A 16,609-nucleotide genomic window follows, 5' to 3' on the forward strand; every position below is an offset into this window, starting at 1 on the left:
TAATTCCTAGGTGTACAACTTACTAATTTGGACTATAATTCCTTAAATCCTTAGGCGAATTGAAAAGAAAAATTAGGCAATCTAAGTGCGTCAACTCCTGATCGCGACTTTATGAGTCTATCGGGATACTAACTGCAAGCGCACAGTCTAATCGCGCAGTTTTAAAAGATATCGAACCCATAGGGACTGATAATCAAAGGAAAACGGGAATTAAATGATGTTTAAGTTAAATAATCAAAGGCAAGACACCGGTATGTAATACGTCGGACTTTGGGGATTCAGTAAGTCATTTGGCATTGTTTTAAGTATTAAAACAATCTTTCAGTAGAAACTATCAGTTTAAAAACCTTTACCTCACACTCTCGTGTTTATTGATTCAGATTATATTATCAAATTTAAATACTTGCTCTCGCTGTCTCATTTAAAATTTGAATATACTTTTTAAAAACAAATAGAACCTAATTGATCCTAAAGCGCTCTCGCTGTATTTAGAATCAATGTTCGATTACCATTATCCGGTTAAAATCTCAAACTCTTGTTGTATTGATTTTAACCTTTGTTTATCTTTTACTCTCGTAACAAAATAGTTAAGATATTGAGTTTGGAAACCGCAACCAAAAACATATTTTATGAATGTTTATGCCAAATTATTACCGAACCCCTTCGATTCTTATGACTCTACATACCAGTATCGAGGGAATTAGCCATACATGGTTTCAAACACAAATATGAAACAACAGTAGACAGATAGAGATTCAATCATGATTATTAAATATAAAAAACAATAAATGCATATAAATCTAGAAATTAGAATCAAATAATGGAAAACTGGAATTATAATAATCTTCAAGTGCCAAAACAATCTTCAACATAGCGTAGAGGTTGGTTCTTGAAATTACAAATCGAATCGAATCGAGTCGAATCGAATAACAAAATCCTAAATCTATGATTGCTATAGCCTCCCAATTCAAGAAACTATTGTTGTTCAAAGGTAAATTGACTGCTTAAGAAAACTAAGAAAAATTAAAAGAGTTATGAACTTGGAAATTCAAAAATTGAGAATTGGACGAGAGAGCCTTCTGTTGGTAGCTTCCCTCCTTATATATTGCTCTCCTGTGACCTCTCCTCAGAAAATCTAAGAATAGTGACTCTGTGGAGCTCCAATCCTGAAGAATAGGTCTTGTAAGAAAATATAAGAAGTGATAGTTTCTGGTGAGCTCTCTTCTGACGTGGGGAAACCACATATTTTAATTACTAATATTGGCCTGTGACGAGCATAACATAGAGTGTGCCGAGGGGCACACTTTGGAGCTGTGACGGTTGGCATAAGGTTGTGCCGGACAACACAGTCTTCTGTCATGAGCTTTTGATGATGTTTCTGCTACTTCTGCCAAAGTGTGTTTTTTTAGCTCATTTTTCTTCCCATTTCTTCCTATTCTCTCATACAAGCTTAGTTGGATATAGTTACCTGAAACACACTAAAAATACCAACTTAATGCAACAATCAATGAAAACGGTAAATTGATTCATGCTTATCAAGCCGAATATGCGATGTATTTTCGTGTTATCAACTCCCTAAATCACAACTTACAATTACCTATTCCTAGTTAATTACTAAGTTGAACAATTGCTTTATTTTTGATGGGTAAACTTACGATCAGTAATCCCTACTCATCTAAACTCACTTTGCACGCTCATTAACACCCAAAAAGCCTTAAGAATAAAAGCAATTGAATAGAAATTATATAATCCAAATATTTAAATAACATCAAACAATCATATGATCCAACATATAATGAACTTATTTTCATCTACTAAAACCTAATAAAGAGAAATCTAGCTACTCGTTGTGATATGAAGAGTATGTAAAATTCAATGAGGAAATATGTCTTCAATGGATCCAAAACTCTAAAATTCCTTGCTGTAGAACTCTTTGCCGTCAAATTCTATTATGGATTTCAGAACCCTTCTAAAAGTACCCATTTTTTATATTTAAACAGCAAAAAACGTGTCTGACCCGCATACCATCGCGACCACAATAGGCAATATCATGATCGCGATACTTTTCCATTACGACTGCTACAAAGGCATTGTGATTGCAAGAAATCCAGGGGCCAAAATTTCCTTTTTGCTTGCTTTTTCTTCTTATTTTTCTAAGTCCACAATTTATTTTCTTTTGACCATTCTCTCATTTCTTCATCACTTTAGCTCATCTTTTGCTTGAAATTTCAATGGTTCTATAAAAAATACTTGCAAATATTCTGCAATGATAAAGTGCCATCATTAAGACAATCATTCTTCTCCTTTCTTCTTTCGAAGAATCCATTAGATGAAACTTATTCTTCTCCATATTATTTTCTTGATGAGGTTTCTCCATTGGATGTTGAATCCTCAGAAAATCGTTCAATCACCGAGATTATTCTTTCGAAAGAGATTACTAGAGTTGGTTTTTCTTCTTCACATGAGTTCTTTGATGAAGTTGTTCGAGATTCTTTTAGATTTGACCTCATGCTTTCATTCTTTAATAGTTGAATAAACTCATTCAATTTCTCGACGATTTCTTCCTTCTGAAAATCATAAATATTCTCTTCTCTCAATTTAAGGATTGGACTAGATTTCCGACTCCAACTCTTAGATCTTAGATATTTGTTAGTTACGAAGGGTCTAACATTATTTCCAAAATTTCTAAGGGTTGAAGAACATCTGCAAAAGAAGCATTCATCTTCTTCACTTCGAGTGTTCACTCCCTCTTATTCGATGTTCGGAGAAACTCCATAAATTATTTTAAGAGTATTTCACATTTCTTTTGCGAAATTACAATTAAAATTAAGAAGATTCTTCCAATCCAAAGCATATACGAAATAAAAAACAAAACAAATGAATCTCTTATTCTCACACACACATATATATATATATATATATATATATATATATATATATATATATATATATATATATATATATATATATATATATATATATATATATATATATATATATATATATATATATATATATATATATCACAAACCTTAATTATTATTAAATGATTAACAATAATATTATTAATTAATGACCTGAAGACAATTTCTCCCGCCATGAGTTATTTCTAGATGATGATGATCTCCTAAATCAAATGAACCAATAACAATGTTACTTCCTTTCCAAATAATTCCATTAGTCAAAACAAAACTCATGCAAGAAAATTAAAACATGACCCAATAAAAGTCATAATTAAAATTTACTAAGAAACAAGAAGCATTATATGAAACTTTCACACATGGAATCATTGTCCCTCCTAAATTGTCAGCTAGTAAAACACCAACAAGTGTCAACTTGAGTTATGGGAGAAAAATCTTCCCCACCCACATGAAAGATTTTATTCAAATATTTACCATTCTAATAAACTTGCTCTATACTATCCAATTTACTGAATAATAAGATTCTTATCGTACCAAATATAAAGAGTCTCTTCCGACTTAATCAGATATTTTGAATTAGAACCAAATTTTATTAGAGTTTTTGAGTTCGAACTCAGTTTTAAGTTCGGTTAACCAGAACTCCTGAGTTCGAACGAAGTAGTGTAGTGTGTTATATGAAATTTTATTTTTATATGATAGATGTAATGACATATATTGACATGTCATTTTCCGTTTCTTTCAGATCCCATGTGAGTCTCTCTTGAAGGACGAGACCCTCCAACCATAAGCCAGACAAGTTCATTGTTCACACACTCTCTCACTTCAATTCTATAGTTATATTCTTGCTCATGGTTTTTTAGCACTACCACAAAGTGGTTTTCACTCAGAGAATTTTTCATGCTTTCTCTTTTCAATGGTGTTTTTGAAAAATGTTGCAATTATCTTTGAATGCAATGATGAGACAAATCCACAAGGAGGTGCCTAATCTCAAGTGGGGTTAAAGGCTAAAGCTAAAGTTCCAAGCTTATGATTTGCAAGTGTTGCTTTCAAGAGAGAAAAAAGGAGCTTTTTTTGGTTGGTCCCTGGTGTTTTTGAGAAGCTTTTGCAATTTGCTCACAAGGTGTTTGTTATTATGTCTGAGAAGTGTTGGTTTACATTGAAATTGAATTTTAGTCAAAGGGAATATCCAGATTTGCTTGCTTGAGTTCAAAATCTTTGCTTAGAGGGTTTGGATTAAGTCAATTCTCAAGTAAGCTTTTTCATTCACTCTTTGAATATGTGTCATTCACTTTGTTGAGATTTGGTTGTAATTTTTCATCCATTGCTCTATTTGATATGACTAGGTTAGATGTTAATCATTTTGGCCAATGAACATCATTGGAGGTTAAGAAAGTTGTGCTTTAACTCTAATTCTCACCGAAAGGGCGATCGACCTAGTAATCTGGAGTTTGGCCGAGAAGTATGTAATGTCTGTCTGACCAAAGATTGTTTCGGTTAGATTCGAGTTTTGATTTTTTAAGTTTGATTTGAGAACAAAGATGAAATCTTTGAGTAGTGTAGGACTTGGTCTTAGTATTGTTTTTGGTTGTCTTTTATTGGCTTTAGTAGCTGAAGTTTACTACTTGTTATGGTGGAAGAAAAAGATAATCCATAGAGAGATTGAAAATGACTATGGAAATGGAAACCCTTTGAAAGAGATTTTCTACATGTTTTGTTGGAAAAGACCATCATCAAGTTCTATGAGACACACAGGTTTTACTCCACCAGAGCTTTGTTCTTCAATGAGAACTAATGGCAATTTTGTCCATGACCCTCAAGTACAAACTAGCAAAGAGTTTCTATTCAAGCCCTACGGCGAAGATTCCGTCGAAGCAGAGTACATGATGCAACATCATCTTCACGGCGACAGCGTTTTAGGTCATCCGCGAATTCTGTTCACGATAGTTGAAGAATCGAAAGAGGATTTGGAATCGGAAGATAGTAAATCTAGATGTGAAAACAAAAATGGAAAGGATTCAAGAAGCTTAGGGGATTTGTTAGATGTGGAAACACCATATTTGACACCTATTTCATCTCCACATTTTTTCACTCCTACTTTCACTCCTAACATCAATATTAGTCCCTATAATCAACACGGATTCAACCCTCTTTTCGAATCAACAACCGATGCAGAGTTCAATAGATTAAAGTCATCACCTCCTCCGAAATTCAAGTTCTTACAAGAAGCAGAAGAGAAGCTTAGAAGAAAATTGCAAGATAACAACAACGACGACGACAAGGGTTTTAACGGAAACGAAGTTGATGACTCTCTCATTACAATCGTTGTTGACAAGAGTTACGAAAGAGAGGTTAATCATAATCATCAATCTCATCTACAGCAGCACCATTCAAGTACATCACAGGTACTTCCCTTAGCCTCTTGACACATTCATCTCTCAACCGAAATTGATTCTCCTACAGCCGTTGCACAGTGCTGTAGTCGTAGAGACGGATAGATTTAGCGAGGGAAAATTCCAGCTAACCCTCGAAGTTCTGTCGATTAAAAGAGTCTGTTTAATTTTTTTTTTTCTTCCTTAGTTAATCTTCCTAATTACATTCTGAACAATTCCACTTTTTTTATAAGTTTGGAATTTGTTTCTGAATGCAGCTATAGTTAAATCTGTCAAATGATGTACTCAAATGTTTCAAAAAAAAAATGGGACAATGAATGTTTATTAAAACTTCCATGCTTACCAATATTTTTGCTTCTTATTACTAGTGTATCTGACATGACAGTGTCATAAATGATAAAAAATTTAGTGATGAGAAAGATGGTCCTACTCTTGTATGCATATGTCTGAAGGACATTGAAGGGTATTTATTGTTTCATTTTCTTCTTTTTACATGGCTGTGAATGAGACATAGTTTGAATCAACTTTGTCTAATGTCATGTTTTGTTTCAAAAATGTAATTCAATCGCATCAAAATTGAACAGTCTGGATTCACAATAATGTGAACACTAGCATGGAGAGATATCTTGAATCAACAAGTTGACATAACATTGTCTCATGTTATGTTTTTTTTGGCTTCTTTGTGTGACCTGGATTTCTTCTAGATGTAATTAACTCTCATTGTCAACATAATTTCAAACATCTAATTTTAATTTGACGGCTCATTCTGATTTGACAAAATGAGGTCTAAAGTAAACAATTAAAAGGGTGTATGTTGTGAAATCATTAGACCAAAAAAATGATAATTGCACATGTGTAGAATAAATACAAAATTAAATGAAACCAATCAATTTCCTTTTATGTTGTCATGTTTTAGCCTCTATACTTGCGGTGGAAAACAATTTTTGCACTATGATCAAAACATGTGATGGAGATCAAAGAGTTTTTTTTTGTTTGTTTGTTTTATTTCGAGGAATCTAAATGGTAAATTCATATACTAAGTGATTTGATGTTAGACTCGTTTATCTAGATAACACACAGTAAGTTCTGGCAGATGGTGGATATTTTGTGTTTGGTGATTATTTGAGACAAAAGAAAATATTTTAGGTTAAAAGAGTGTGCACATGTATTTGATGTTTACCTCCTCATTCATAAGTCGATCCTAGAATGTATGAACCTAGATCCTTTTGTAGTAAGATAGGTGTCTAGTGAGACGCATTGTTGTTTCATTTGTTCCACAATCTAACGATTTTTCTTCAATCACTCACATGATTAGGTGTTTTCTTAGGAAAAAACTTAGTCAGTTCTCGAGGCCTCGTGATCCTCTTCTCTAGTATGCTCTGGGACGCTTTATTCTTCGTGTATGTTGTTCTCTTGGTCTCAATCTAAAGTCCCATGAGGTTGTGGATCAAATCGAGTCTTCTTTCTTATTTTCACCCCATATTCTTATTGGGTCATTGTAAACATATTTGTCAGCCCGAGCAGGAATAGTAGTCCCCCAAGCCTTGTTTGATGAAGTTGAGTTGTGGCTTGTGATCTCGATCACTTCTCGTGACATGCTTTTAGGTATATTTCAGTTGACGTTTCTTCCATCATCAACTTGTATCATTGTTCTTGATCTTAAGAATTCTTTTTTCCTCTTATAAAGAAATAATAAGGTTCCTTAAGATCTTTCGTTTTTGTTGTCTATCACACATCGTTTATAATGCATAAAATGATGACTTATCGATTGATATAATATGATTATCTCTTAGGGACCGTAACTGTCATTATTATTTTGATGATGTCATCTCTGATGTGTGGCACTTGATTACTGATCAATATGTGGCCCTTAGAATCCACTATTTTTGGGTCATTAGATCTTTGTCTCCATGTTCTATCTTTGAGGAAAATATAGTTACATATATTGGAATGAGTTGTATTTCCTACTTTTTCTTCTCATGTTTCCTCCGCGCAATTGTTGTTTGTATTTGAAATTTTCTTTCCTTCCTTCTTTGAAGTGCTTTTGTTCTTTATTCTTTAACTTCCTTCAAATCCCTTATTAGCATATTTTATTATAATTTATATTTTCTCTATTTTATTTCTCGTTGGGGTGATAGTGATTGATTGACGAAGTGGTTTTTCCTTTCCCTTGATTCTCCACCTACCCTTTTCTTCGTCGATGATGATTTAGGGAAGTTGACGGTGTTCTAGTGTTATTAATGGTACACTAGCATTTATATTGTCATTCCTTTCCTGAGAAGAGTAGTGGTGAACATATAAGACTGCCTTTCAAGAACTCACATTTATCTCTGTGTGATCAGGTTCTATGGTAAGCACCACTGGATATCCGTCCTCCTGGTCCGTAATTAGTATAGAAAATGTTGCTCGAATTCCTAGGTAGCTGGCATTTATTTGGGAACTCCTTTGGTATATTCTGATTTGAAAGAATCAGATAAATATGAAGTAGTGAAAGAAGTGGGTGGTCCCACCAATGCTTGGGGGATTGTGATTCTAGTATTTGTTGATAAAGTTTGCCAATAATCCTCTCATCCAACGCTTCCCATATTTGCCAATAATCCTCTCATCCAACGCTTCCCATATTTGCCAATAATCCTCTCATCCAACGCTTCCCATATTTGATGTGGTATTCCACGTAATGGGGGTCTTCACTTTAGCACATTTGAATAAGAAATTTCACGGTACCCGGAGATGGCACCCTCACAATTACACCCAAATTTTTGGGCCTTTATCAGGTCATTTTCAATTGGGACGATAATTATTTCCCAATATCTTATTTTGTATATTCTTTGTTTTCTGGGACGATGTCAAGTCCCCATTCAATTTGATTCATCTCAAGAAATCTCTTACGATGTTTCAAGATTTTACAGAGTCTTTAAAACACCTCGAGTTTCATTACATTTTTGTCGAACTTCTTATCGCCGTGTTTACAGTGATTTATGGTAAACAACCGCTAGTCTTCCAAATTCTTATGTATATTTTTGGTAACTTACAGGATCGACTAGATTGATCCTAGGACATGTGTCTAAGTGAGCCTGTCTTAATGATTAAATTCATCTTCTTGACTTTATTCTAAAAAGTACTCGAATTTACAATTGGTGTAAAGGTAATGAAATATGCAACAATAGAATTTAAAGAAAGACGTAAAGGATTTCGACTGTAAATATAAAAGACATAACTTGACAAGGAATATGTAAATGATTCACACTAATAAAATGAAATGATATTAGAATGGCAATGGTGTTACACGTACATTCTCAGCAAACTCTTTCTCTCACACTTGATACTTGAGCAATTTTGAGTAACTTTGTACAAAATGAACACACCTTTTTATCATAAAAAGACTCCTATTTATATTAATTCGACCCTAACGGTCTGTTTCTAACAAAATGCCATGTTGCTTCCATGCGTCCTTTCGGCTAAACGAATTACTTCGAAATTCAAATATTAACGCTCAAAGCCTTCGAAACGCGATCCACAGGACTTATTTAAAATGTGCATACTCTTCGAAATATCTTGCAAATATCTTCAATCATTACTTAAAACATTTCGAAGACTTTCCAGTAAAAGCTCCAACTCAATGCAAAGAAAAAGCTCTTATTCGAAGGGACTCTAAGAAATATCTTTGCATGACTCTTTCTTATTTTCTCTTCGAAACATACAGTCTAACAACTTTATTTTGGTCGTCGAAATCTCCAGCTGACACGTCGATGATCACAAAAAAGTGTATAGTTTCGAGGAAGAGGCTGATAATATAATTTGTGAATTTTTGTTTTCTTGGTGTTAGAGCTAGAATATATTCGGTCACGCGACTGCGAACATGACTTTTAGGATGAAATACCTTTCTAAATTGAGGGGGTTTCTGCTATCTATTCAGGAATTTGTCAATGGTTTCGACTGAGTTGCTTATAATGATAAAAAATATAATTAGAAAAAGATAAAAGATAGGTATATGGATACACTGTATTTGGTTCTATCCCCCAATTGGGACAACACTTCAAATTTATTAGGTGTATATGACGTTCTTCTGTTACTTTTCACTTACTTTCCCTTTTGTGGATTGTTAATTTTCTTTTCATTTTTGCAAAGAATGTGGATATTGAATAGTTTTTTCTCTTGTGCTTGCATTCTGAATGGCTTTCTCTAAAGTTTTTTCTTGTTTCCTCAAGAAACAACTTTTAGCCTTTAGGTTCTTCATCCAAGTTTGACAAATAACGTAAAGTAAGAAAGGGAGATTTGACTAATGAGCTTTCATTAATCGAGTTACACATTACAATATAGATTTATAAATTAGTTGTAAAACTTCTTAAACTCTGCTGCATTCCATGATTGAGGAATTTATTTTCCAATGAGAGTTTCCATAACGTAAGCTTCATTCATAGAGCTCGTGATGACCTTGTAAACCTTCCCTATTAGGTGCAAACTTTTTGCTTGATGTGTTTTTGTTGTCGACATCCTCTATTCTTAGCATAAGGTTTCTTGGGACGAAATCCTTGGAAATGAAACTCTTGTTTTATTTTGATGTCATTTTCTACTTTAGAATAGCTTTGCTTTGGAAGAACCAGTCCAAGCACTATACCAAAGGATCCAGCTCTTCTCTGCACCATTCCTCGATAACTTCGATGGGTGCGTGGTGTGAAGTTCTTAATCTTATATATCATATTTCAATAGGAATCACTACCTCAGTTCTCTTAAAGAGTAAAAAAAAGGAATCCTTAGTGGAGTAATGAGGAGTGGTACATTATTCCCAAAGGACATATGGAAGTTCATCTGCCCAGTTCTCCTTAGAATTGTTTAGTCTTTGCCTCATGCCTCACAATAGAACTTTGTTTTCTGATTTAACCTATTAGTTATTGCGGGGATGTTATACTTAAGTAAAGTGTTGTGATACTAATAAGTTATATTTTTATTCCTTTTAACAATTTAATTTTATTGTTTTATCTAATATTTTTGTTCTGTTTTGTTCAATTTCACTTCTGTTTTCTTTTTATCTTTGTGTTTTAGGAGTTTTTGATATTTCAAGTCATGATCCAGTGGAAAAAAGCTAAGAAAAAAGATACATGAATATACCTGAAGTTTGGACAAGAAGTAGGGGAATTGACATCAACTAGGGGGATTACAACCTCGTCATAATGGCCATTATGACTGTAATGACCTTATAACTAGACATTCTATTTTGACAATTTTAGGAACAAAAATCTAAGGCATTAAAGTCTGGTCATAATGGCCGTTACAGGCGTATTGTCCCTATTGACCTTTGGAAATTATGTCTTGAGTTATTTCGTTTCTTGGCCTTTTCACTCCTAGTTTGTTACACATTGTTATAATTAGACTTAAGTACAATTTACTGCCTCTCATTAAGGGATTATAGGCTATTTAATTACAATAAGTCGTCATTTGTATTTCTCTTATTCCTTTTGCATAATTTACTTTTCTCTGTATTTTACATTTTCTACAAAGACTCCATTGGAGCAAGCACGCAAATGTAATTCTCATTCTATAATTTATGTTATGCTATTTCTATATTACTTATTCATCTTTATCTTACTTATTATATCCACATGTCTTTATCTACATGTTTGCTTGTGTTTGTCGTTACTATGTTCGAGTAGTCTCATAATAAACAAAAAATGATGAGGGTTGTCTAAACGACATACCTCATGTAAACTCTTAATTCAAAATTTGTCATGAGAAAATATTTAATTGATATGTTCTTTTAGGACTTAATGTATATATCTTTACAAAAATTAGAGGCAGCCTTAGATATCAATCGATACACTAGAAGGATAGAACTTTCATCCGAACTAAAAACGTCAAACAGTTAAACCAAGGCTACAAAAGTGTCTTTGGTTTAACCGAGAAAACTATTTAGAAAACTATTTTAATAAATATCTCCGCTTAAAGGATCGTGAATGAATGGATCACACTACAAAAGTAAGTGATTCACTAGTTCATTACAAGATCATATGCTTTGAAAGGAGATATGACCATTTTTTATCTATATTATTTGTGCAAGAACATAAACTCTCATAATAGAATGATAAAACAAAAGTTTTACATAAGTGAGTGATATGTGAAAATCGCAGTCATAAGTCTATCTTCTATAAAAATTTAATCAACCAAAAAACATTTCAAACCAACTTATCATTATTTTAACTAATTTTGAAATACGTAAATTCGACAATCCAATTAGTTCTCAGCAAAACGATACTCTTTTTAATACTCTGATAGAATAATACGCTTGCAGCCTATCACTTACTTGTATATCCTCCATTAATTCTTTGAATCTCTTATCTGTAAATTTTTTCCTAGTGTCAGTTACCACAACCCTTGAGATACCAAACTTGATGAGAATATTCTTTTTGAAGAAACGTAAATTGTTACACCTCGTAATATTTTCCATTGGTTCCGCATCGATCTACTTTGTGAACTAATCAACAGTGACAATCGAAAAACTTCAATTGTCTTGTTGCGTGGTGGGGGAAGGACTCAAAATGTCCATTTCCCTCTAGGAAAATGGCCAGGGATAGGATAAACTTCTCATTTCTATTCGGGTGTGTGGTTTTTGTCGCCATGTTTCTAACACTTGCTACATTTCTAGATACATACTTTTACGTCTTCCCTCATAGTTGGCCAAAAATACTCGTCCTTGAGGGTTTTATTTTATAGTTTTTTCTCGATCAAGTGATGTACTTCATGGATTTTTTCTAATAATTTTCTTCCAACTTCCTTTGTCATATTTTTTAAAAGAGGATTAATGAAGCCACAATGATAGAGGTGGCCTTCAACGAGTGATTATGAACAAGATTCCTTCCTGATCCTTCATTCTTCCTTTTTGTCCTCCGACAACACTCCCTTTGTTATGTACCTCACTATAGGTGTCATCCAGCAATATGATCGTCCCTCACTAGATTCTCCATTGATAGTGTTTACCTTGTAATTTATGTTAGGTATAAAAAATGTCTCATGTATAACTTTTTTTATTCTATCCCCGTACCTTAAAACTGACAAGTTTGGCTATGAGACCCACCTTATAATTTTTCACTCTCGGGATGTGATGGATATATGCTTTATGGGACATTTCCATGGAAATTTTAGCATCGTTAAATATTATTTCATGATTGTTTCGTTAGCTTGGTATTTTTGTTTACATTTGATGTGATCAACTGTGAACCTGATTAATTGTTAGTGGTGGGTAACTTGAATCATACTACAACCTCAAGTGTAAATCCATGCTTGTTTTCTAATAGGAGTTCAACACCATTATCTTTAAAGTCGAATGTTCTGTCTACGAGCACTTTAACTTGGGTGATGCGCCTGGATCGTCGATCGTGGTTTCTTTGATGAAATTGGCTAGCACTTCAGCTTTTACTAATTTTCTTGCTTTATAAGAAATGTTAAATTTAGAAAATTCTAAGGACCATTTCATCATTCTTCCTTTTATATATGGCTTGAAGAGTGTCTATCAAACGGTGTTGGTTGGAAATATAAATGTGAAGAAAGTCTAGAAGGGGGGTTGAATAGATATATCCCCTTTAAAAATTATTTCAAAAAATTTTAATACAAAATCAGAGTTTGATGGCCGAAAGCTAAAAGCAAAATAGAATAGAAGCATAAAATCTCATCAATATGAATTCTAACCAATGTATTTCAATGTTATCACTAAGAGTATGATCAAACAAGGATTTAAGTCAACTAGGATAATTCAAGTTGCTTAATCCAAACAATTTATTATCTCAACATAGACATGCATTTTATCACTATCGACTTAAGCACAATTCTATAGGTTTGATGCAACACAGATTTATGTTGATACAGTAAATCACTAAAACCATGATCTAGCCTAGATGACATACAAACTATACTATGATTTAACTTTTAGATGATGAATGTAGAAAATTAAAGAGAGATAAGGGAGAAAGAAAGTACATAGAGATATATAGTGGATCGACAACTGTCTCGCTATGCCTACTCCACTCTTCAGTGGTTTGAAATTTTTTGGAAAATAATCATGTCTTCCATTATTTTCAAGAGTTAATAAGTATTTTTATACAACAAACTATCATCAATCTGAACTCTAATAGCCACACTGTAGTAGCCTACACACAAATCTAATGACAATTCCTTCCGTTGATGCAGATAGGCAACTGATATACACAAGATCCTCAATTATATTTATCCAATAATCTTGCTATTCGCAATAACCTTCTCCAAGCTTGCCTTTTGCATCTTTCTTTCCTCGAATCTAACAAAGACTTGTTTGAACAATTTCCATTAGCCTCGAATAATTGGATAACTCCCAACTTTGTTATGCGACATTCTTCACATGGTTTCACCAAAGTATTCAATGAAGTAGAGAGACACTCTTCTATATTTTTGAACAACACACAACCAAAATCTATGTCCAAGAAACGACTCTTCCACCTGATATACAAAAACCCAACTTCAAAGAAAAACATTAGATTCCCTAATGTACCTTTAGTCTACCTCTCACACTCAATCTTTAGAGTTGAAAATCCATAATAATGGTTCTTTACAAAGGTTGAAGATAATGAATAGTATCTAAAGAATATCTCTCACACAAAGAGATTGATTGATGACAAAATTACTAGCAAGTGTACTTGTGTTGTTATCAAAGTAATACAATTAAATTCGTCTCCACAGGGATTGCAAACTTTAAACAAGGAATGATGTGTGATGTATATTAAAACAGTGAATTAGGGGGGTTTCAAGTTGTTTTTGGTAGAAAACGCAAGAAAAGAGTTTTATAACGATAATGAGAAAAGCGGTCAGGTTTTACCGTTAAAATCCCCTATTTCTACTTGATTGATGAAACGTGCAGTAACAAACATTCAGTGAATACAATATTACACAATGGATTAAGACTACCACTACACCCAATCTCTTGGCGTGTAACTCACTATCCTAAACGCCAAGCCCCCGATCCCTCAAGCAATTTATCACGCCAGAGTAGGCAACATTCCTCATTAATCCTAATCGTACCATCCCTAGTCAATTATAGAATTCAACAGTTAAAGTATATCAGACAAATAACCCTAAGGTCAGTAGTCACTATTATCACAATCAATTTGAATTTTGTATCAAACAAAAGGCAATACACACAATCAATAACTGAATAATATATATTTAAAATAATTACATTAACATCATCTGATCATATGTTCCAATTAATCAAAACTAGGTTCATCATCAAATAAAACCTAATCTAAGGGAAATCTAGATATTCATGTTGAATTAATTCAATATAGCAGTGTAGATGAGAAGAACATAAAACATCACTGAAGAAGGTGCTCTTCATTGGCTTCAATAGTCTACAAAAGCTCTAAAAATGCAGCAAAACGCCATTTTCAGGTTTTCCTAGCCGAACCCCTAAAATTTCCTACTTTTTTCCTTTATAAAGCAATCAAAAAAACGTGTCAGCAAAAAGCTGCAATGCGGTCGCGCTGCCTTTCAACGCGGGCCCGTTAAGTCATCATCACTCCAACCCGGACGCGTTGCTTTATGGCACGGGCGTGTTAGCTTGTATCGTGGGCGCGTTGGCAGATAGTGTGGGCGCATGAATTCCTGTGGTGAATAACGTGCTTTTGTATCTTTTTCTCTAATTTTCCACACAAAGTGCTTTTCTCCACTCAGAAGTTATTTTTCCACTTAATTGCTTCTAACTTGCTCAATTCTTGTCAAAATTCGACGATTTTATTACTAAATGGCGTGCGCTGATAGCCGGTCATCACAAACCCATACATGAACTGTTGCTTGTCCTCAAGTAACTTGTTTGTGTGAATACAAGATCACACTCACAAAGATGTTTTTGATTCATGGCAAACTCAACAAGCATACAGGCAACAAGGCACAAGCAGAAGAACTCAAAAGAAAAGCAAGCATTGGTTACTTATAACAGAGCAGGTCGACCTACTATGCATATAGGTCGACTCAACACAAGCAAAACAAGAAAAATGCAGATAAGCAGCAGCTAGGTCGACCTACTGTCAATCCAGGTCGACCTAAAATGGAGAAAATCTCATACACTTCTGTTAGGTCGACCCACACATCAACTAGGTCGACCTAATCTGAGAGAAATTTCCCAAAACGCATTTGAAGGGGATTCTGGTCGACCTACTCCTTTACCAGGTCGACCTAACTGGGAACAAATAACATCCAAAGGATATGTAGCTCTGTTAGGTCGACCTAAGCACCACAAGAGGTCGACCTATCTGATCAAAAAGGATAAGCAGCTCTGTTAGGTCGACCTAAGCATCACAAGAGGTCGACCTATCTGATCAAAAATGCCAGAATTTTTGGTTTTCTCTGCATCAACTGAATAGCTCCCATATATATTGTCCAAGGTTCAATTATTGAAGCAACACCAAAGACTGAAAGATACACAAAGGCTTCTCATCTTCGTTCTTCGTCATCTCCAACACAATTACACATAATCATTCTTGCGTTGAGGGTTAGTGATCGAGTTCGATAACGTCCATGGAACGGAATTGAAGATTCCTAGTGGGTGAAGATTTGTGGGGTTTTTGGTGAATAAAATCTGCGGGTTTTGTCCTCCAAGATAGGTGTTTCTTGGGGGTTTTTATCAAGAGGTTTCATCGAGGATCCATCTGAGTGTGAAGATTGAAGAACAAGGGTTCGAGGCAATTCAAGACACTGCAGAAAAGGGATTAAGTGAAGCTCTTGGATAACCTTGATCTGACTCAAGATTAAGGGGGAAGAAGATTCAAAGGATCGACATAATTGGTTTATGGTTTATCGCTTTGTTATCTTCTTTGTATATACTACTTTCAACATTAATGAAAGATTTCCCAATTTCAGTTTGGAATTGGGGGCAGACGTAGTCGTAGCGAGGACGATCGACGAACTGCCTAAACAAATATCGTGTTCTTGTCGCTTTTACCTTTTAAACTTACGTTCTGTTCATATTTGGTTATAATAGCAAATTGATCAACGATTCGAGTGTTAAGATTGTGAATTAAGAACTTATATAAACATCACAATCCATCACACATTGAATCACCATCAATTTGATCATTATCACCAAGTGTTTGTGTTTTTTGCTTATTTCACTATTGCTGCATTGCAAACGTCGTTCATCATATAAGAAGTTAATTGATTTTCAATAGAGCGACATATTGATTCTATAGTGTATTCTCTTATCGTTTATCTCAAGCTGGTTAGTGGTTTTAACACATATACAATCGTTTCAATAGTGGTTCGGAATAGACGCGAGTCGAT

At 34.0% G+C, this 16,609-nt stretch overlaps 1 protein-coding gene across 1 annotated transcript; it reads left to right on the forward strand.

Annotated features, from left to right (window-relative positions):
• The first annotated feature begins 3,444 nt into the window (after positions 1 to 3,444).
• Positions 3,445 to 5,951, forward strand: LOC131626865 (uncharacterized). Its single transcript, XM_058897703.1, has 2 exons — positions 3,445 to 4,170; positions 4,265 to 5,951. The coding sequence occupies exon 2, from the start codon at positions 4,460 to 4,462 to the stop codon at positions 5,342 to 5,344; it is 885 nt and encodes a 294-aa protein (XP_058753686.1). The 5' UTR covers positions 3,445 to 4,170; positions 4,265 to 4,459; the 3' UTR covers positions 5,345 to 5,951.
• The last annotated feature ends 10,658 nt before the right edge of the window (positions 5,952 to 16,609 follow it).

Source organism: Vicia villosa, unplaced genomic scaffold (assembly GCF_029867415.1).
Source record: "Vicia villosa cultivar HV-30 ecotype Madison, WI unplaced genomic scaffold, Vvil1.0 ctg.000327F_1_1, whole genome shotgun sequence".
In the NCBI taxonomy this organism is placed as follows: Eukaryota; Viridiplantae; Streptophyta; class Magnoliopsida; order Fabales; family Fabaceae; genus Vicia; species Vicia villosa.